The sequence below is a fragment of the Magnolia sinica genome, chromosome 1 (assembly GCF_029962835.1).
Source record: "Magnolia sinica isolate HGM2019 chromosome 1, MsV1, whole genome shotgun sequence".
Lineage (NCBI taxonomy): Eukaryota > Viridiplantae > Streptophyta > Magnoliopsida > Magnoliales > Magnoliaceae > Magnolia > Magnolia sinica.
This window is the reverse complement of record NC_080573.1, coordinates 27662184-27684960: the sequence shown is the minus strand read 5'-3', so window position 1 is coordinate 27684960 and position 22777 is coordinate 27662184. Positions and strand designations below refer to the sequence as shown.

At 38.5% G+C, this 22777-nt stretch overlaps 1 protein-coding gene across 6 annotated transcripts; it reads left to right on the top strand.

Moving 5' to 3' along the window:
- The first annotated feature begins 1130 nt into the window (after positions 1–1130).
- Positions 1131–8880, top strand: LOC131243559 (auxin response factor 12-like). 6 transcript variants are annotated; one of them, XR_009170124.1, is made up of 11 exons: positions 1193–1527; positions 2062–2135; positions 3031–3112; positions 3755–3905; positions 4535–4603; positions 4737–4895; positions 4988–5110; positions 6439–6631; positions 6719–6837; positions 6979–7600; positions 8574–8880. XR_009170124.1 is itself a non-coding variant. In XM_058243008.1 (9 exons), exons 2-7 carry the CDS (start codon positions 2093–2095, stop codon positions 6751–6753), a joined length of 516 nt encoding a protein of 171 aa, XP_058098991.1. In that variant the 5' UTR covers positions 1193–1527; positions 2038–2092; the 3' UTR covers positions 6754–6837; positions 6979–7600; positions 8574–8880. The 6 variants fall into 6 exon arrangements, 1 of the variants encoding a protein (XP_058098991.1); XR_009170123.1 differs by having other exon boundaries at positions 1194–1527; positions 2038–2135; positions 6979–7069; XR_009170126.1 differs by lacking the exons at positions 3031–3112; positions 3755–3905 and having other exon boundaries at positions 1131–1527.
- The last annotated feature ends 13897 nt before the right edge of the window (positions 8881–22777 follow it).

Below are 22777 nucleotides of genomic sequence, written 5' to 3'. Positions count from 1 at the left end.
TGATCAAAAAAATGATAGGGATATAAACCTAAGTTGGACCACATCATAGGAAAACAACATTGATTAGATATCCACCATTAAAATCCTCTTAAGGGCCACAGTACTGTTTATTTGACATCCAATTTGTTGATTAGATCATACAGGCCATGATGAAGGGAAAAAACAAAGATAGCTTGATCTAAAACTTTTATGGCCCCCAAAAGGGTTTCAATGGTAGATGTTCAATCCCCCATTGCTTTTTTCAGTGTGGTCCACTTGATGGTTAAATCTGTCTTATTTTTTATCTCAAGCCTTACGATGAGCTCGCCAGTTGGATGGACGGTTTGGATATAATACATACCTCACGATGGGACCCACAAAATTTGCTAACATCACCCAATCCCCTCTCTCAAGGCAGCAGATTGGCTACTGACAAGTTAAGCAGGGAGATTGCTACTGAAGTGACGTCACCAAGTTCTGTGGGCCCACCATGATGTATGTTTTGTATCTACGCAGTCCATCCATCTTGAGAGATCATTTTAGGGTAAGATCCAAAGAATGAGTCACATCCAAAGCCCCAGTGAACCCAACCAGAGAAAATAGTGGGGAGAGAGACACCACCGTTAAAAACTTCTAATGAGGGACGCCGATTTCCTGTTAAAGCCGTTATAGGAAGTTCCTACGCAAGGATGCTGTGTGGGGCCCACCACCATGTTTTTTTGGAAATATACTCCATTTATCCATTTGTCGACCTCATTTTAGGAAAATCGACCAAAAATGAGGTGGATCCAAAACTAAAGTGGGCCACACGATAGGGAAAATTGGGGAAAGAAATACCTACCGTTGAAACTTTCCTGGGCTCCACCTTGATGCTTATATGCCATCTAAACCGTTTATAAGGTCATTAACACAGGGATGAAGTGAAAATACAAAAAGTTTATCCTAGAAAAAATCTTTAATAGTCATAAAAATGTTTCAACGGTTCTCACTGAATTCCTACTGTTTCCTCTCGTGTGGCCCACTCGAGTCTTGGATCCACCTGATTTTTTATAACATATCCTAAAATTAGCTTTGAAAACGGATGAATGGAGTATATTTCCTAAAAACATGGTGGTGGGCCCCACCCAGCCTACTTGCGCAGGAACTTCATGCGAACGGCTTGCGCAGGAAATCCGCGTCCTCTAACGAGGGCTGGTTAGGGTGCCGGCCCTAACCAACCCCTCTCTCATCCGCCTCTCTCTGCGCCTCTCCTCTCCCTCTCCCTGCATCGCTCCTCTATCTGTGCCTCTCCCTCTCTCTCTACGCCTCTCCCTCTCAAAAAGGATGGATGGAGTAGATTTCAGACAAACATATCGGTGGGCCCACCCAGCATCCTTGCGCAGGAACTTCCTCCTCTCTCTTCCTCTCTATCTTTCTTCCTGCTCTCTCTCTCTCTAGCAGTCTCCCTAACCTTTCTTGTGTGTCTTTGATCCACGAACGCCCTGCCCACGCACGCCCTTACTCTCTCTCTCTCTGAAGCTCGGTTGAAGACTATTTGTCGAACGTGAGGTATTTCTCTCTCTCACTCTCTCTCAATCTCAATGTTGATTAGGAATTTGGGGATTTAGTAATTTATGGATTTTTGATTTGATGTGGACCCTGATTTAGGGATTTATGTATTTTAGGGCTTACAGATTTGAATGTTGACCTCAAATTGGGGTTTTTCTGATTTTATAAATTAGGGATTTGGGGATTTTAGGATTTTAGGGATCTGAGGATTTTTGGAATTGGGGATTTCACCTTCTGTGTTTTATTTATTTATTTATTTCTTATGTTTTATTTATTTATTTCTCTTTCTTTATTGACATTTAGAAGTCCCCAATCTATTGATCTCCACTGTTCATTAGGTCCAAAGCACATTTCATGGGGTTGCCATGTAAACATCATACCAATTTGACCCAGATCTTAGGGTCTGTCAAGCATGATTCATATAGAATCTAGTCTAGTTTGGATCTGTATTCAAATCAGCATGATTTGTTAAAGGCTTAATTTTTTTCATTCCTTGTGTTGTGGCTAAAGTTTTGGATTGGAATGATTTTTGAGGACACATGGCGAAAATCTGGTGACTCGCCTAATGGAAAGGGTGGATCTGGCAGCATGTGTCAACCGACTGCCAGGTATGTCCCTAAAAGACGTCCTTAGATGCCTTTAAATTACCTTCAGCTTTATATATTCAATGGTCTAATGTAAGGCCATTCCGTGTATTGATGCCTTTAAATAACCTTCAGCTTTATCGGACAGTGACTGTTTCCATTAAAATGGCTGTTATAATGAGTTTTGTGACATTTTTTGTAAACCTTGCTCAGAACCCAATAATTATGTCCTAAAAGTTCTATTGTTTTTCCTCGTCTACTGAAGCCTTGTACAAGTTTAGAAACCATGAGATACGCTGATGAATTTTGTCCTAACAGGTATAAATTTCATCTGCATCCGATAAAAAAAATTTGCTGGACACTAAGTCGAGTTTTTGAGTTTTTGAACTGTGGTATTAATAGTTAAGAAAAATGCAAGGATCTTGATAGCCATCAGTCCATTTTGTATGAAAACGCTTCCTTACAGCTCAAAGTTGTAGTAACCACCACAGTTGTGAAACTCTGTTTGAGTAACTACCACAGTTCTGAAATTCAATGACTTGGCCCAGAAGCGCACTGAGTCATCTTGGGGAGAGTCAAAGACCTTTAACTCTGTTTTTGCTATCTACTTAGCCATTTTAGTTGCATACACCATTTTAAATATCTAATACTACTTTCAAGTACTCTTTAATTTAATTATAAATATTGACTGGAGCTGTCTTCGAGTCAACCTGACTTGACTGGACATTGAGCGGAGTTTTTGGTTTTTATTTTTATTTTTTTATAATAATTATGATCATAATCCCTACAGGAGGGGATTAGGTACTGCCCAAGCCTCACCCGAGATGTTGTGGTCCTTACAGTGAGGCCCACCTATATGTATTTATGTTGGTAGAGAAGCTGATTGCTTCTTATTGTTGTTTTCCATTGCATTTTGCAGACAATTCCTGGAGCAACTGTATACTATGTCCAAAATATGTGAGATCTGTTCTAGATTCAATGGGATGTATCAGGTGATATACGTTTCCTATTCAAGCTTTCTGTAAATAGTATTTCCCTATTCAGCTCTCTTTATATGGTTCTTGGGACATAACAGAACAGTTTGAAATGAACAACAATCGGCAGGTGGAGGTCCACTACATAGATATTGGATTTCATTTCACCATCACTGGGAGTTTCATGGATTTGTTTGGCAATATGCAAGTAACTAAATCCTCAACCATCTCATGGCCAACATTAATTTGATTCAGCATAAACCTTTGGATCCTCTTTTTGAAAGGTATATTGGCTCTCCGTATTATGCATTGAAAGGCACAACTCCTAATCTTTGCAAATCATGGTGTAACATGTCAATCTCCAAGTCTCGATGAGTGGATGGTGTGCCTGTTTTTTCTTGTTTATTTGAGAAGTGCAATGAGATATGCTGGCTCAATATTAAGGGAAATGATTTGCTAATATTCTAATCCATTGAAATTGGGATTGTCTACTATCCTTTTCAATCCAGCATGCTTAAGTCTTTTGTTGATATTGTTAAGAAAAAACATCAGTAAATTCTTGCAAGTTCTATGCTTGAGTGGAATACAGTTTTATTTATTTATTATTTCATACTGTTGTGATTGAATTGATTGTTACATCCATGCAGGGCTTAGAGTGGAAGGAGAAAGTAGAAGAATCTTCAACTAGAACAATGTCTCTAAGTTTAAAGACATTGTTTGAGCAGCTTGCAGTGGAAGTTGAGCCTAGTACCTCAGAAGCATTGGATCAAGAGAGAGAAGAAGTGTTCCCAGATATACCAAATGAAGTTACCCAAGCAAGGTGGTGCATGTAGGCTTGTAACAAGAAGTTTTCCCAGATCTACCAATTAGCTAACGAATCATGAATGCCTTCATGCAGTCCTTCGTGCTTTGTAACATGATCTCCAAGAGCACATAGCTTTGAAGGCATTCCGTCTGCATTTGCTGAACACAAGTTTTGCAAATAAAATTCCTCGAGCTTGGGTTCAATAGAAATTCTTTCCCATTTGATCAGGTCCTTTAGAAGGGGATCAGTCCATTCATACTTCATGACTTAACCAACCAATATATAGTAAGAATTGGCTATTGATGCATCAAAACATATGTTGTATATCCCGCAAGGAAGCTCATATGGTAAAGGAAGCAGTGAGATTAGAAATAGCAATCATTAGCCTTTTCCCCATAACTAAATTCTCATGCATGAGGTATAAGATGAAATTTTTAAGAGGTATGTACTTTGTATATAAAAAGGGTGAGCCCACAAGTACAGTTTGTTGGTAGCGAAAAATGCTCATTTGAACATTGAATTTTTCCTTGCTAGTTACACTTTGTCGAAGATCCTGAAATTTGATATGGGTTACAAGTATTTGGCTATCCCTAGAAGCTCTTCTGTAACTAGCCTGTCATTTGTTAATTCCATTTCTAATGTAGGTCAGCCTAAGCGACAACTTCTTACAACTGGATGGAGTGTGTTTGTAAGTGCAAAGAGGCTTGTTGCAAGTGATTCAGTCCTTTTCATCTGGTATGCTAATTCAGAATCCTCATGCCACCTATGTGATGCACGTAGCATTTCAATCTGTCATGTGATATATAGTTTGTATCTGACTCTGAAATATATTGCTTTTGTCATCAGGAAAGAAAAGAATCAGTTACTCCTGGGAATCCGGTGTGCTAATCGGCCACAAACAGTCATGTCAGTTTTATCAAGTGATAGCATGCACATAGGGCTCCTTGCTGCAGCAGCTCATGCAGCCACCACAAATAGTCATTTCACTATTTTTTATAACCCAAGGTAGAATTAATGCAACTCATAAAACTTGAATGTCGTAAATATCATAACATATATAAATAGTTATGTATTATATTGTTTTACATTGTTTTCAGGGCAAGCCCATCTAAATTTGTCACACCTCTAGCCAAATATGCTAAAGCAGTCTACCACACTCGTGTTTTAGTTGGCATGCGCTTTCAGATGCTATTTGAGATAGAAGAGTCAAGTGTGCGTCGGTAAGTTTCATGCTCAAAATGTCTCTCTTTCATTAATCCTCCCTTTTGAACTTTTTTATGTTGTTGTTTGGAATTTCACATTTATCTATGGCAGATATGATATGCCTTTGAACTATTTGATGTTTAAGCCATGCAAACTTCCATCCACATGTTTTGTTTTTCATTGTATTGACCTTTTATGCTTGTATATACACTTCACACTTAGTAATAATGTCATTCCATTATGCCTAGGTACATGGGCACAATAACTGGCATAGGTGATTTAGATCCTATTCGTTGGATTATTGGTCTCTCCTGATGTTGTTTCACTAGTAATAGCAGGAGAGCTCTCTTCTGCTTTCTTTTTCTACTCTGCATTCTAGCTTGAATATCAGAAGAAATGTATTATGCGATGTTCTGCAGAAAGAAAATGCAGTTTTGTGTTCAACCAGCAACAATCTGCATGAGGCCCAACTTTAGTTATTCTAAATTGTTGATCTAGTTATCCTCATATGAGATGGGTCATGCTCCAATCTAATCCCCATCAAATGATCCAAGAAAACTGATGAAAATGGACAACTACAACAAATTGTCTAGATTTAACAGGGTCAAGTTGGACAGTTAGGATCATCCAGCTTAGAAGATTTTTTGGGGAATACCATTACATGGGCTGATCATATGAACATTTAGATCACCAAAAAATTGGGGCACATGTACAATTTCTGGGGCTAAGCAAATACAGCAAATGCTTTGATTGAACATTGTAAATTTCATCATATAGAAAATCCATGTTCAAAATCACAAAAGTAGAAGCATAAAAAAATCATCAATCTCTTTACCTGTAATTTCAGAGGATCTGAAGGCTTTTCCACAGATTTGGGTCGGACAAGCGGTCTCTTCACAGAGGTCTTGATTCTTGAGGCTTTTAGTGGTGACAATTGCTTACCGTTCTTTGTAGAATTGGCATGCGACTTGTTCTCTTTTCCACGCCGTTGAAACGTTTTATGGGCTGTAATGGTCATTTTTTTTGGCTATTTTGTTACCTTATTTCATCAATAGTTGACCCAATTTTGGCTATTTACTATATATTTAGTTCAGTTTCTTATTAAGGCCTGCTGAGCATCCAAACACACAAATTGATATTTAGTGTAGTTTCATATTCGGCACAATCTTTTGAAATTTGTGAATGTGATTCTTATTAAATAATCATGTGAATTATTTTTTGGTTAAAGGTATGCATTCTGGTTAAGGGTATGCATGTGCCTTTGAAACGTTAAAACTATGAAATTGTATTCTGACTGGGTGGTGTCTTACTTTTTGGTTTTTTTTTTTGTACTGTTTTTTAACAGATTGTGATCCCTATCTACCATTTTTACTAGATGCTTGCAATGATGAGAGCCCTGATGTTTGACAGGTCTGCACTTGGACCATTGAGTTTTCTGGGATCATATATAAGCTAAATTTTTTATTTTTAGGCTGTTGTTTATGGAATTAGAGTTTGTGCAGAGTTTGGTGGATCTGTGTTTAAACCTCTTGTGGGAGGTACCTTTCTTTTTCCTATGCACCTACCTTGAGGAATTATGCCTTCTTAACACCGTCAACCAACACCTGCCTTTGATTGGCCTGTAGAGGCTCTTTCCAGGCTAAATTTTGTTATAAGGTAGCATAATGTGATGGCATATGACAATGTTGTCTCAGCTTTGGGGAAAATTTGCCAATTCCATCGTGACAGTATAGATGCAGCTCAGGTAGTTCTGCTTTCCGTCTTCTACTTTGTGCTTTAAATTGTAATTCATACATTGTGATTTCCTGGCAACTGTTGAAACTCCATCAGCTTTTAACAGAGAATTAAATTGCATTCCCCAACTGGTGAATTTTTTTTATTGCAGTGAGATGATAGGAGTTGGCCATGAATACATGGAAGAGTTCTTCGGTTGTTGCGAATCCGTTTTGGCTGAAGATGGTTTGTTTGTCCTACAGGTTACATACTATCTATTATAATTTTTCTTAATTATGGTTTGATTTGAATTATCTGAAAAGAAAGGTGTACCTGTAGTAGTCCAATCAAATCGCCCCACTTACCATTTTCTCCTTATTGAATTGAATTGTTACCAATTTTGTGAATGGGATTCTTATTAAATAATCATTTGAATTATTTTTTGAATGACTATCAGGTGTAATACCATTTTGTGAATATGAATTATTTTTTGAATGACTATCAGGTGTAAAAGAAAGGTTACCAATTTTGTGAATGTGAATTATTTTTTCCTTATTTTTTTAGTTCCAAAGTTATTTGGGTTTTTTTTTTTTTTTTTTTTTGTCTAATACCATCCCTTGCACTTGCATTAAGCACTTCTGCGGGCATTTTCAAGTTTTGTATCTTTTACAGCATACATGGCCGACTCCAATGGAGATGGTTATAGCAAAACTGAAGATGTTAATGCAACTGACAATCATGGTTTTTTTTCCCCTCTACCACAACTTGACAGTCATTGAAATCAACTGATTCAGGTGAGATTTTACAAGGACATTGGTAATGAACTGCACATGCATTGGATTCTTTTCTTCAGTTTGATCTCCAAAATCTTGCATTTTACTACTGACAGTATTTGTTTTAGTTGCAATGCATGTTTGGGGATCTATTTATCTTTTCTTCTATTCCATTGCACTTAGAGCTCTTCCTTAGCTCTTGAACTATTTGCCTCTCTATTTATTCATTGGCTTTAGCGTGAATCTCTCATATATATGGAATCTAAACCATGGATATCTATTTAAATGGGTACATTTTCTCCTTTTTTTTCTTTCAAATAGACAATCTGTGCTTGACCAAACACATGATGTTTTCGTATATAAATCAAGTTTCTTCATGTGGTCCCCAACAGTCAAATGCATGTGGGACCAGCCTGATGAGCATACCAGCCTGAATTATGGGCCAGGGCATCTATACATATAGGGTTCATCCAATGCATGGATTGTACTGATTTTTCCACAAGGTGCTCCTCATGGTAGGCCCACCTTTTGGACAACTTAGATGTTGCATGCATGATAGGTTAGAAGTTGTCCACTGGCTGGACAATAACCTACGGTCCAACTTAGCTGAACTTGATGCATTATCCCTGCTCGTAAAAGATTTTGGATTGTTAAGAAATAGGAATCTCCCAGTTCTTACACTTTCATTTGGTCATGTCGTTAGACACTAGTGCATTAAATGTAGATTGCATTGCGCTGTTGTGTATTGATTTCAACATCTAAAGATCTTTTCAAACTGTATTGTGCTCTCCCAGTGAATGCTTTGAAGTTAAGAAATGCTCTTTCCTGAACCTCTAATGGGTAGGATGAATTATACTCTGTTATTTTGTTAATTGGTTTCAGTTGATTAAACTATTCACTTTTCATGGATTTGGGCTGGTTATTTGAAATATATGAAGGGTTGACTAAACTAGTCTTTTCTTGGATTGAATCTAGTTGTTCCTAATAAATGTAGGAAGGGCTCAAAAGAAGGTTGAACAAGAGCAAATACTAAGCAGCCAATGCAAGGCAAGGCATAGCCAACAGTTGAAGTTTCGGGTAATTTCTTTTGTATGGGTCCTAGTTTAGGAGGGGGAAGTGTTTAGTTAGGAGGGTTAAGGTGAATTTGAGTGGGCCACTTGGGTCATTTCCTCTTTTATTGAATTAAGTTGTTACCAATTTTGTGAATAGGATTCTTATCAAACAATAGTGTGAATTATTTTTTGAATGACTATCAGGTGCAAGATTAAAATAATAATAATAATTTATTGATATTTTTTTATTTGTAGATATTTTAGCGATGGACCTTATCCGTCGCTAATTTCTGATGTCGAAAATCAACAACGGATTTGAGGTTCGAAGGTTACTCATATTAGCGACGGACCTTATCCATTGCTAATGTTTTCTGTGACGACTAATTTTTTGAATTTTACCGACAGATTTTTTATTTTTTACAACGGATCTTATCTGTCGCTATAATGCAACGGATGTTATCCGTTGAAAAAAAATGACCTAGTAAACAGCGACGGACGAAATCTGTCGTTTAGTTATATTCTCCCTAAGAATTGAGTGGACTGTGTGGATGAGACCATAGATATCATAGCGGGCTCCGCATAGTTTCCATGATATAAAAAAAAAAGAAAAGAAAAAAAAAGGAAACACATCTCTATAATAAAGTTGTGTTTGATTGATATTTATCCTACATTACGTGATCTAGAGTGCACCTGGTTTATGTACATACATTATTATATTTGTGCATGGGATAGGCCCATGGTTAATCCGTGATATCCATCATATAGGCCCTATGCATAAATCTTATGATAAAAAAAAAAATAATTAAAAGTAAAAATTAAAGTATTAACATTTTCTTCATCCCACCCTTATGAAGAGAGAACGGTTCCTTGGATAAGATAAGGATGAGTATGTTATAATTAATTTGATCATTCCTTTAAATTTTAAAATTTAAATTTTATCTTACAAAAAATAATTTGATTTGTTACACCTCTGGATTTGTACACTTTATTTGCATGTTTGCCTAGCTACTTTATGTTTTAATTATATTTATTTTTCCTTTTATATCCACTTATTTCAATATATACTACTCTAGTTTGTTTTGAATAGAGGATGAATGTTAATCTGATTATTTAGACTTGATAAATACCTCCATATATGATATTTCCCAAGGTAAAACTTGGGTTTTTTCTGTGAGAACACCGTACTCAAGCGGCAAAAAGTGGGACATTACCCGAGTTGGTGTCAGTGCACCGACTGAAATTGCAGTGATGACCACTTTAGTTGAAGTGGGAATATGCCAATATGTCCTAGAAGGGGGTGAATAGGACTTCTTAGTATTTTATGATATTTTAAATTCCTATCAATCTTATCCTAAGTAAATATGCATGCATCTAGATTTCTTCAAAGTAACTCTAATGGCTTCCAAGCCAAATAGAGGATCCAGTCAAGAAACTAATTTGAAAGATAAACAAGATACAAATCATAGTTTATGATGGATGTGAGTATGTGTAAGGTATGATCTCAGATAAGCAAGCATGAAAATATTTAAGGAAATCACTCAAGCAATAACAATCTCAAACACAGTTATTTTTATAGTGGTTCGACTACTTATCTACTCCACTTCCGGTGGATGCATTCAACCCTTAAGTGTACCAGATCTCACTAAAGGAGGATTCACAATAGGTTCACCTCAAACCGAAGGTTTTAAATCAGGTTCACCTCTAACCAGTACAACCTACACTTAGGCTGACACAACGTGACCACACGACACAAGTTTATGCTCCCATGAGCAAGGGTCAACACATAATACCCGACTTTTAGGCCACATAAGCTAAGGATCCACTCAAGGAACCTCACCAGCTTATGCTCCCATGAGCAAGGGTCAACATAAAGCACCAAAGTTTTAGACCACACAGGTCAAGGACCTACACAAGGACCTAAGAGTTTATGCTCTCCACAGAGCAAGGGTCAACACAAAGCACCCTCACGTACACTCCCATCGGAGGCCTCCTATGAGGACTTGCAAGGGGTGAGAAACACTTTAGACCCAATCCTACACAAGGAATGATCACAAGGGTCCTCTGGACTCTAATGACTTACAGATAAGTAAATGAGCCCCATTAAGCACGTTGATGCAGATCTCCTCCTTTGATGATGAAGAATCTTCAGCTCCCTTGAACTGTAACTTAGAAGATGTACCAATACAAGGTGATAGGTTGGGTCAAGATTATGATGGAATCCTACTCTATTAAATGTTTTCCTATAAGGGAAATGAGCGATTCCAATCATCTATGCATTCAAGGCATCCCAGCTTAATGATTTGTCATTAAGGTAGTAGTTGTAGGATCCTTGAATGTGGAAGTTCATTCCCCAATCCACTCTATTGAATGTCAAAGATGAGGGGGATTGGAGGATGAACTTCCATGAGAGAAAAGGCTTAGGGTATATGATTTAGGGTTAAACACACAAAAGTACTCTTTATTTTCTTTACCAACAACCAAGGGCAAGCTCTTATTAAATAGGCAAAAGGTTCCAATGGATATAAAATGGTCACATTTATGATAGCATTCAATATCATCGAGCACGATCGATATCATCGAGCATATACTCTCAATAGCATTGACTGACCGTTCGATGACACGAACTCAACTGTCAAACGCTTTTGAAACTTTTTACCAACTGGTCGAGGCAATTGAACGTGCGTTGATGTCATCGGATTTCGAGCTCTGATTTCATCAACAAGAGGTTTGATTCCTGAACATTTGAAAATGTGAGAGCACTTGCCTTTGAAATATTTCAGCTATATGATATGATCGAGCATTACTCGATATCATCAGAATTTGAATATCGATGATATCGAGGGCAGTGTCGATTCATCGATAATTCCAAGGAATTTTCTTATAAGCTTGCTGGACAGTTTATGTCCACTTTCGATGACATCGACCTTGCTTCGATATGATTGGTTATATTGAGTGACTCTTGGTCCAAGAGAAAATAACCTGAAATCTTGCTGGATAGATTTGTGTCCCAATCCGATATCATCGAAGGGCTTCCGATATCATCGAGATTTGAATCACGATGATATCGAGGAGCTCGTCGATATATCATGGATTACATGATTTGCCTTATATGTATTTTGGACACAAACAGACCAGATGTCAAGTTTATCAAGTCGGCTCGATGGACTCGAGATTCAAATTTTGATGATATCGATGAGTCCATCGATTCATCAATAATTCAATCCAGATATCTTTGTGGTTGCTGGACATCTTAGGTCCTCATTTCGATAAGATCGAGTGTGCTTCGAGGACATCGACAACAGGGTTTGATTTCAATGAACCACTTGTCGATAAATCAACAAAGGTAGAAAACTTAAGGATTTTCCAAAATTTGAAAAAAGTTTTCTAACCAAAAGCCCTAAGGTGTTCTATTCAATTTTAAGGGTTTTATATACCTAGTATTTTGGGACATGGGATGTGGGGCTAAAATTTACCTGTGATGGTTCGGGTACACATCCTGTTGAGGCAGATGCTTAATCAATCTTCCTATTGGGGCTCCTTTGTCTAGTTGACTTAACGATCACGCTAATTGACAAACTAGGGCACTTTCAATCTCCCCCTTTGTCAATTACGTGACAAAACACCAAAACTCCATAGAACAACATCTAGACTAACACCCTAAATTGTGTGTACATGAACTTTACACAAATTTACAAGGCTAACTAGTTCATACACACAGATGACTCTGTCATTCAGTAGCTGCTCCCCCTAACAGCAATCTCCCCCTGTCTTCTTGCATCTGCTCCCCCTAACACTTGTAACACCATTCATAAACAGATACACACAATTTTGTCTAGGGGTGTGGATTTGTTCTCCCCCTTTTTGTCAATCATTGGCAAAGGATAACATAATAGTGGATATTGATTGAAGTTGGAGCAGATGGGAGAACCAAAATGCTGATAGGATAATCATAGTAGATAGATGTAAAAGAACATCCCTTGAAGCATACCAGTTTTAAGAATAGCTGTGATGACTAATAGTATGAGACTAAACATCAAGCATCACAAACCACAGTTGATATAAACAGTATAAAATAGGGGATAAGATTTACAGTTGGTAGCATCATTCAAGGCAGACCAGTAAGCATACCAAATAACCATGACAGTAAAAATGAATTAGAAACAGCCATAATCACAACAAATATCCAAAATGAGTACTGCCCAAGGTTGGCAGTAGTATAACCTCCATCCCAAACCAAAATAAAATTCAAGCCCATCCACAGGCACCTAAAAACAAACACAAGTATCTAGCCCATCCAGGGGCATATACATATCCACAAACAACTTGTCAGACTTTGCAAATTATTAATTCATCACACATACACTCATACGATTGTAGGGCATTCAAAAAGATATTTATGCCCTAAGCATTCCATGGAGACTCTAGGTATGTGATGAATGGAAGGACACACTACAGATAGTGAAAGCCTGGGTATGCTTAGTGCTCAGGTAGAGAATCTAGAATTTGTTTTGTAATACGTTACAGAGCCATCATCATGTGTTTAATCTCTGAAAGACATGCTTCATAGTTGTCAAGTCGTTTCACCATGTGAGATTGTCCATCTAGAAGATGTTGCACCATGTCCTGTTCTGTGAAAGCCTTAATGATATTGACGGAGTCGAGGCTGTGCACAGGATTTCCCTTGCCTGAGGTTAGATTGGTAGTACCACCACGAAACACATTGTCAATGATATTCAAGTTGCAAATGTCTTCATAGTTGAACCAGGCATAAGGGTGCGGGAGATCATTAGTAGGAGGCAGCCCAATCTGTTGGGAAAGCATGGACATAAGACACGGGAACAGAAGTATAGTGATGTATTCTTCTGTAGTCACATGAATTAACTAGTGTAGAAGAAGAGTGGGTAAACACACTTGAATACTTTAATGAACATCATACAGAATATTGAGAATGTATGGAGAAAGCCTGTTGCCAGAAACTTCACAAGGATAGACATTTATGTTGAAGATGTTGTGAAGAATTTTATAGACAGGATTGAGATGCTTAACATGAAGAACATTCTTTGCATTTCTAGGTATTGTAGCATCGTTACATAATGCTCGAGTAACTTCTCCCCATACTCTAAGATCATTCATATTCCGTTCCGATACAAGTATCCTAGTGAATTCTACACTAACCAGACGACTTATCAGTCCAGGGGTGATATGCTCAGTCTGATTTATGATAGCGACTGAAATGAGTGGGGGATTATTTTCAACATTGTAGATTAAGTTCAGAAACTGATGCATAAGATCATACTGAAATCCTCCTCCAAAATTCATGATATTGCCCCACCCAATCAGTTCCATGAGATGGATGATCCAAAAGGGTTCAATGCACTTCCTATGAACAACATGTTCTGCCACGATTTCTAAGTCTAAAAATGAGGATGAAGCAGTTGCATTTTTCTTACCTTTCTTGCTCTCAGTTGAGGCACTTTGTAGAAGAACCAGACCTTTGTCTTTAGACATTTCTGCTTGGGATGAAAAGAGACTTGGATTCTAGGTATTGACAACTAGCCAAGATAAGGAAAAATGATCTGGGAGATGCAACACCAAAATGAGATGAACAAGTGAAACTCTTTTTCTGTTCACCTGACTTTTATAGAGTGGTGACCTTCGATATCATCGAACAGGGCTTTAATGATATCGAAAAGGTAGACCAATCGTCCTGATGTTTCAGATTCTCTAAAGGTCGTCGATGGAATCGAGTATTTGTTGATGAGATCGATAAATCGTTTGATTCAACAATTTACCTATCAAGGAGAAATATGGAGCACGTTATCTCTAGTTTTCGATACTCTTCCATATATGTATACGCATATCAGTCTGTAAGCACATCAAAATTTGTACAAGAGTTGTACCATCCAAAATTATAAACAATAAAATGTTTATACAAAAAAGATTGAGGAGAGAGACCTCAGATATATCATGAAAATTTATCAAAATTACATCTTTTCAACATCTATCTAGATCCAGATGCATGACCTGGACATGTTTTTCCATGCTTAAATGTTTCTAAGCATATGGGTCAGCCTTTCTGTTGCCTTTAATGATATAGTAGTGGTCATTTTTGAGATACCCTTTCATCACTGGTTTACCTAATAGGTCTAGGATCTCACATTTCTGCTTGTTAAAGATAACCATATGTTTGTTGTCACATATTTGAGAGATGCTTACAAGATTATGAGCCAATCCTTTTATGTAAAAAGCACTCTCATTTTTGAGCAGTTCTATTCCTTTTATGGTTCCACATCCTATTACCTTAGCAGTGCTTCCATCTCCATAGGTGACTATCCCATCATCAAGATTTGAATAATTTGTGAGGAGAGATTTGTCACTTGTGACATGTCTTGAGCATCCACTGTCCAAGTACCACTTAGCATCATTGCCTGTTATCTGATTTGAGTGAGCAACAAGGCAAATATTCCTCTCTTTCACTACCCATTTTGTGACAGAATTTTGGACTTTGGTAGTTTGTGTTCCATGGATCAAGTTGGGCAACTGAATCATGTTTCCTTGTTTTACAAATTTAATAGTTCTCTCATTCAATTCAGCTAAATTTTCAAGTATTGGTGTTGTACTTCCAGATTTTGTCTTGGACTTGTTATATCCTAAACCACTCTTGTCTTTTCTAGGTCTTCCCATCCCTAGGAGTTTTTCTAGTTTTTCACTACTCTGGGAGAATTTGTAACTTAGTTCAACTGACTTCCTGAATTGTTCTACATCAAACTTAAGTGTGTGATTTTCATTTTTTAGATGCTCAATTTCTTCTTCCAATAGATCAATCTATTTAGTATGTTTCGATGATTCAGATTTTAGAGACCAATTGATCCTTTCCAAATTATCATTTTCAGAGTGGTATTGTTGTAGATCATTTATCAAGTGCGTATTGATTTCCAATGATTTATCTAGATCTTTTTACAGTAATTTGTTCTTGTTCTCATTTATGCAAAGTCTTTTAAGGATATTGATGCTATGAATGTAGAGTTGATTATAGGTATCCTACAGTTTATCCTTTTCTTCTTCTTCCTTCTTAGTTTCCTCATTATCTGATGGAAATGATTCAGTGGCCTGCAGTTCTTCGACGTTCTCAGTTTCGATAGGAATGTTTGAGGCAGTAGAGCCATAAGAATTTTCAGAGATTTCTAGTCTTCATCGCTCTCAGAGTCACTATATTCTGAGTTTGACTCTTCTATGTCATCCCATGTGGCTGCCATTGCTTTTCCTTTGGTTTTCCTATTCGGGCATTCAATAGACAAGTATCCAAACTTTCAACAGGTATAACATTATGGTTCCTTAGTCTTTTTACTAGATTTACCTGTAAAATGTTTATTGTTCACTTGTCTTCCTTTAAATGGACGGCCACGATTTTTCTGAAAGAACTTTTTGAACCATTGTGCCAACAAGGCCACTTCCTCATCTTTGTTTTCTCTTTCACTTTCAATGTCCTCATTTGTTATATTCTTTGAAGTTTTGAGGATGGTAGTTTTGGATTTAGGGGTTTGTTTGAAGTGTAGTTCAAATGTTTGTAGGGAACCTACTAGTTCTTCTACTTCATTTTATCTATGTTCCTACACTCTACAATGGTTGTTACTTTAGGATTAAACCGTTCCGGTAATGATCTTAGTATTTTCCTATAGATTTTTGGGACCAGAACTTTTCACCTAATACACCCATGGAGTTGCAAATGGTATTCAGTTTTGTGAAAAACACCATGAAGGTCTCATGCTCTTCCATTTTGAGACTTTCAAACTATGATGATAGAAGTTGCAGTTTGGATCTCTTCACAGTGCTTGTTCCTTCATGGGTTGTTTCCAATAAGTCTCATGCTTCTTTGGCTGTCCCACACATACTAATTTGATTGAAAACTTCTCGGGACATAGCACAATAGATAGCATTCATAGCTTTAACTTCATATCTTTGTTTTTTTAATCAAATGCTATCCACATTTTTTTGGGTTTTGGTTTGGTGATAGTTGTGCCATTGGCAGCACATATCCTTTTTCAACAATGTCCCAAACATCATGATCCAAAGATCTTAGAAAGCAATGCATTCTAGCATTCCAGTGTTCATAATTTGATCCATTAAATACTGGAGGTCTAGTGACCGATAAGCCCACTCGTTTGGCCATATTACCAACTTCAGTCAAGATCACTCCCTAGACGGTAAAGCCCTTAAGAGAGAACTTGTTCTGATACCAATTGAAATTACGGTAATGACCGCTTTAGTTGAAGTGGGAATATACCAATATGTCCTAGAGAGGGGTGAATAGGACTTTTTAGTATTTTATGGTATTTTAAATTCCTATCTATCTTATCCTGAGTAAATATGCATGTATCAAGATTTCTTCAGAATAACTCTAATGGCTTCCAAGCCAAATAGAGGATCCAGTCATGAAACTAATTTGAAAGATAAACAAGATGCAAATCATAGTTGATGATGGATGTGAGTGTATGTGAGGTGTGATCTTAGATAAGCAAGTATGAAAATATTTAAGAAAATCACTCAAGTAATAACAATCTCAAACACAGTTATTTTTATAGTGGTTCGACTACTTGTCTACTCCACTTCCGGTGGATGCACTCAACCCTTGAGTGTACCAGATCTTACTAAAGGAGGTTTCACAACAGGTTGACCTCAAACTGGAGGTTTTAAATTAGGTTTACCTCTAACCAGTACAACCTATACTTAGGCTAACACAACGTGTCTACACGACACAAGTTTATGCTCCCATGAGTGAGGGTCAACACACAGCACCCGACTTTTAGGTCACACAGGCCAAGGATCTACTCAGAGAATAGTACCATTTTATGCTCCCATGAGCAAGGGTCAACACAAAGCACCTAAGTTTTAGACCACATAGGTCAAGGACCTAAGAATTTATGCTCTCCATAGAAAAAGGGCCAATACAAAGCACCCACATGTACACTCCCGCCAAAGGCCTCTTATGAGGACTTACAAGGGGTGAGAAACACCTTAGACCCAATCCTAGACAAGAAATGATCACAAGGGTCCTCTCGACTTTAATGAATTACAGATAAGTAGATGAGCCCCATTCAGCGCGTTAATGAAGATCTCCTCCTTTGATGATGAAGAATCTTTAGCTCCCTTGAACCGCAACTCAGAAGATATACCAATACAAGGCGATGGGTTGGGTCAAGGTTATGATGGAATCCTACTCTATTAAATGTTTTCCTATAAGGGAGATAAAACAATTCCAATCATTTATGCATTCAAGGCATCCCAGCTTAATGATTTACCATTAAGGTAATAGTTGAAGGATCCTTGAATGCAGAAGTTCATTCCCCAAACTACTCTATTGAATGTCAATGATGAGGATGAATTTCCATGAGAGAAAAGGCTTAGGGTATATACTCTAGGGTTAAACACACAAAAGCACTCTCTATTTTCTCTACCAATAACTACGGGTAAGCTCTCATTAAATAGGAAAAAGGTTCCAATGAATATAAAACGGTCATATTTATGACAAAATTTGATATCATCGAGCGTATACTCTCGATAGCATCGACTGACTGCTCGATGACACAAACTCAACTGTCAAACGCTTTTGAAACTTTTTACCAACTAATCGAGGCAATCAAATGTGCGTCGATGTCATTGGATTTCGAACTCCGACTTCATCGACAGGAGGTTCAATTCCTCGACATTTGAAAATGTGAGAGCACTTGCCTTTGAAATATTTCAGTTATATGATATGATCGAGCATCACTTGATTTCATCAGAATTTAAATATTGATGATATCGAGGGTAATGTCGATTCATCGATTATTCCAATGAATTTTCTTATAAGCTTGCTGGACAGTTTATGTCTACTTTCGATGACATCAACCTCGCCTCGATATGATTGATATTTGAATATCGATTTTATCGAGTGACTCTCGTTCCAAGAGAAAATAACCTAAAATCTTGCTGGATAGATTTGTGTCCCAATCCGATTTCATAGAAGGGCTTCCGATATCATCGAGATTTGAATTATGATGATATCGAGGAGCTCGTCGATATATTAAGGATTACATGATTTGCCATAGATGAATTTTGGACACAAACAGGCCAGATGTCGAGTTATCGAGTCGGCTCGATGGACTTGAGATTCAAATTTTGATGATATCGATGAGTCCATCGATTTATCGATAATTCAATCTAGATATCTTTGTGGTTACTGGACATCTTAGGTCCTTATTTCGATAAGATTGAGTGTACTTCGAGGACATTGACAACAGAGTTCGATTTCATCGAACCACTTGTCGATAAATCGACAGAGGTAGAAAACTTAAGGATTTTCCTGAATTTGATGAAAAAAGTTTTCTAACCAAAAACCCTAAGGTATTCTATTCAATTTTAAGGGTTTTATATACCTGGTGTTTTGGGACATGGGATGTGAGGATATGATTTACCTATGACGAGTTTGGGCACACATCCTATTGAGGTAGATGCTTGATCAATCTTCTTATTGGGGCTCCTTTGTCTAGCTGACTTAACGATCACGCTAATTGACAAACTAGGACACTTTCACTGACTGCCATTTAGTTAACATACTCGAATTCAAGATCCGAGTCTTAGTACATGGATGTTAGGTTTCAGGGCGTTATGGATACACACCTCCCTCTCTCCATTATATCTGAGAACTCTAACGACTCTCTCTCTCTCTCTCTCTCTCTCTCTCTCTCTCTCTCCAACTACCAGAAAGAGCATTTAAATTTGTGGGCCCACTTCTATGGCTCACTATAAACTTGGTTTTATGTCACTATCAACTTTAATTAAGCTTTAGTGAGATAGGCTTAACCCAATTATCCACTTTAAAATCCACTCTTATATACCATTTGAATGTTTTCTAATGAATTACTTCTATAAACTATCTCAAGTATGAGTTTACAATTACAAGATATAAACCATTTATTGGCTATCAAACATTGTAAATGATTTGCTTAAACCCCAATAGAAATCATTTACTGTCTGACTCATAACTTAGTATCCATTTCATTTCGTTAGGTCCTAGGGTCCTTCCGGTCGAATTTCAACGACCCTCGACCTATAGGTAGCATTTGTGATCATCCCTAAGTTCCGCCCTATAAACCCGAACTGATTCAACCTGAAACCTATGCCATTACGACCACATCGTTGCCGTGATTCCAACACCGTGTCTCATATGCCAATCCGAGGTGTAGATCAAGAGATACGACCCACGCATAATCTCGGCCATAGACTGCGTGTTGCATGGCCATAGGATTCTAAGTAGACAGAGATGTCTACACAACCTCCAATGCATGACATCATCACCCTAGCCCATCTAGACTAGGATGATAATGTCACCCCTATAAGCATGCCTTACATGTAACAAGTATAAGTATGCTTTCTTCTCTTCCTTATGCTCTTCCAAACCCATCATTACCCTCTTACAACCCATCACTTCCCTTCCTTCTCTCTCATTTCCCTCATTTCTCTCCTCTAGCAAACCAAGAGAAAGACCTTGGATATCCATGAGAACCCATCCCTCCAACCCCTTCCAAGCTAGATCTTTCCCAATCTAACCCTCTAAAACCCATCCCCACCATTGAAAGTACTCCATTGGTGCTAGAGAACCCAAGTATAGAAGAAGAAGGATAAGCTTTGAGGTGGGTGCTCTTCTAGGTTTAGTTCTTTCATTTTTCCTGTATGGATCCTTCTTTCCTTTGCTTGGGAGTGTGTAGAACCCACTAATCAATGGTGGAGATCCTATATGACTCCATGAGTGTGTCCAATGGCTCACTCTGTGCATGCATGTTGCCATGATGGGGCCATTCTCCATGGACCCCATCATGAGCTTTTTCCTTTAATCTATAGTTTGTTGGGTCATCTAGACCCTAAATCCATGGTGGGGATGATATCCCCACCTCAAATTTTTTATTGTAGGGCCCATGCATGCATAGGATCCATGTGTATTTGTTCATATGGTTGTGACTACTTGAGGAGGATGCATAGTGGCGGAGTCCTCCCTATGGTCGAGATCTTCTTTCTCTCTCCTTCTCTCCCCTTTCTTTGGTTTTCTGATGTGTGTGGCCCACGTGATGTGTCCATTCTTTCAGACCGTCTAGCTATAGGGACGTCCAGGCCTAAGCTGTTGGACGTGCAGGCCCATCATGGTTTGCATGGTTTGGATGGCCATTAGGCCCAATTATATAGTTGTATTGAAAGGGGGCTTTGGTCTGGAGTATGTGTGACCCATCTAGGTGGACCCCACCTTGATGAATCTGAGATAAATCCCTTGATCTATTGCACATTGGGTTGAAATGGACAACAACATGTTGCTGGATAGATTTTTAGCCCATTGCTGTATGGTTTTGTATAAAGCTTAAGCCCGGCTTATAACTCTTCTTTCTCTTTGATTATTGGGTATTCCTATGAGGTGTGGACTCTACCCTGATGTGCGATGAAACCCCTTGCATCCACCCTTGATTGGAGCCCCATGGAGCAGGCCTAAGAGGGCTGGACGGTCCAACTTTCTTGACCGTGTAACAGTCCCGCATGAAGGAAAAACATACAAATCAGCTTGGTTTTACGGATGGTGGGCCACTCATGTGGACCCCACTTGTTATTCATTCATGGGTGCATATAACCCACCCATTTCCCCCTTGATTGGGCAGGCCTGGGCCCACTCCATTGGGTGTACAAGATGGGGACAACAACATTCCAGCAACAGATTTTTATTTAAAAACCTTGCTATCCAGATTTTTTATTTCTGTTTATATGTATGTATGGCTTCTCCCCTTACCTTCCTTGTGACCCACCTTATTAGGACCCACCTTAGTCATTGGTAGAATATCTAAGCTATCCATCTATGGGACACCATAGCTGGGCTAGCAGCACACCTGTTAGACCCCCCCAACTAGGCTAACGTCCAGTAGGAGGGTTGATTGTCCACCCTCCTTTGTGGCCCACCTTAATGATGTGTTAGATCCCAACCGTTCTCCATTGTGCAGCCCACTTGGATGTGACCCACCCCTGGTGGAACGTTCAGAGTTGGGGCCCACCTTGTATGTATTTTACCAGGCCGTCCAGGCCCCCTTGGAACGTCCAGGCTGGGTTGGGTGCTGTTGGATGCAATCCAGCGGCAAGCCCACCCTGATTTATGAGTTGTATTCGTACCTTCCATCTGGTGGGCGCATTGTAACATGTATGGGCTACTATGGAATGTTTATTTTATCCAGATAATCTATTTTACTAGACTTCAGCAGGCCCAAGAAGTTAGGTGGGCTAGATTTCCAGTAAGGGACTGAAATTGCTGCATATAGTTGTATGATTTGGAGTTATGAGGCCCACCAGATTGTGGGAGTTATGTAAACATACCATGTTGGTATTTTTCTGAGGTTTTGGGCCCCAATTGTGTCTTGTACGGCCCACTGCCCATTTAATTGAATTTAGACCATGCTGCCCAGATTTATTTATTTATTGGACGTCTAGACAGGCATAGAAGGGCCGGACGTCCAGCCTTAGTACTTTTCCAATGCAAGTGCTTCCCATCCATTGTGATGGGCCTTGTGGGCTGGTTATAAGCCCACTATGGTATATGTGAATGTATCTTTATGGCCCATCCAATTTACCAACTATTGGGCTGACCTATAAGGCCCACAAAGTGAATGTTAAAAGTACCTTACTCATTTGTTTTGGGGAATATGGGCTGCCCATGCGACCCATCATAATGTATGTATTCGTTGATACTTGGGCCATGGTTTGCCCCATTGAGCCCACATTGATGTATGTAGGCTTTGGGCCGTTTCTTGAAGCCCATCATGTGGTATGAGATGTTATAGATTGCTGCTCATTTTCTTTTCATGGTTGTATATAGGCCTTGGGCCTTGTTTTAGCTAGGTTCCTTGTTGGGATGCCTTCTAGGGAACAATGGTAGTTAAATGTCCACATTGTGAAACCCCTCTAGGCCCTTTGACAGGCTCATTCTCATTTACTGGGCCTGTAGTATTGCTTACCTAGACTTTGTGGGATACCCCAAACTATTGAGCCCCCACTATTGGTTATGCTTCTTCTATACCATGTAGAATCATCTAAGTACCTAGACCCGACCTTGTTGAGAGGAGAATACAACATCATCGCA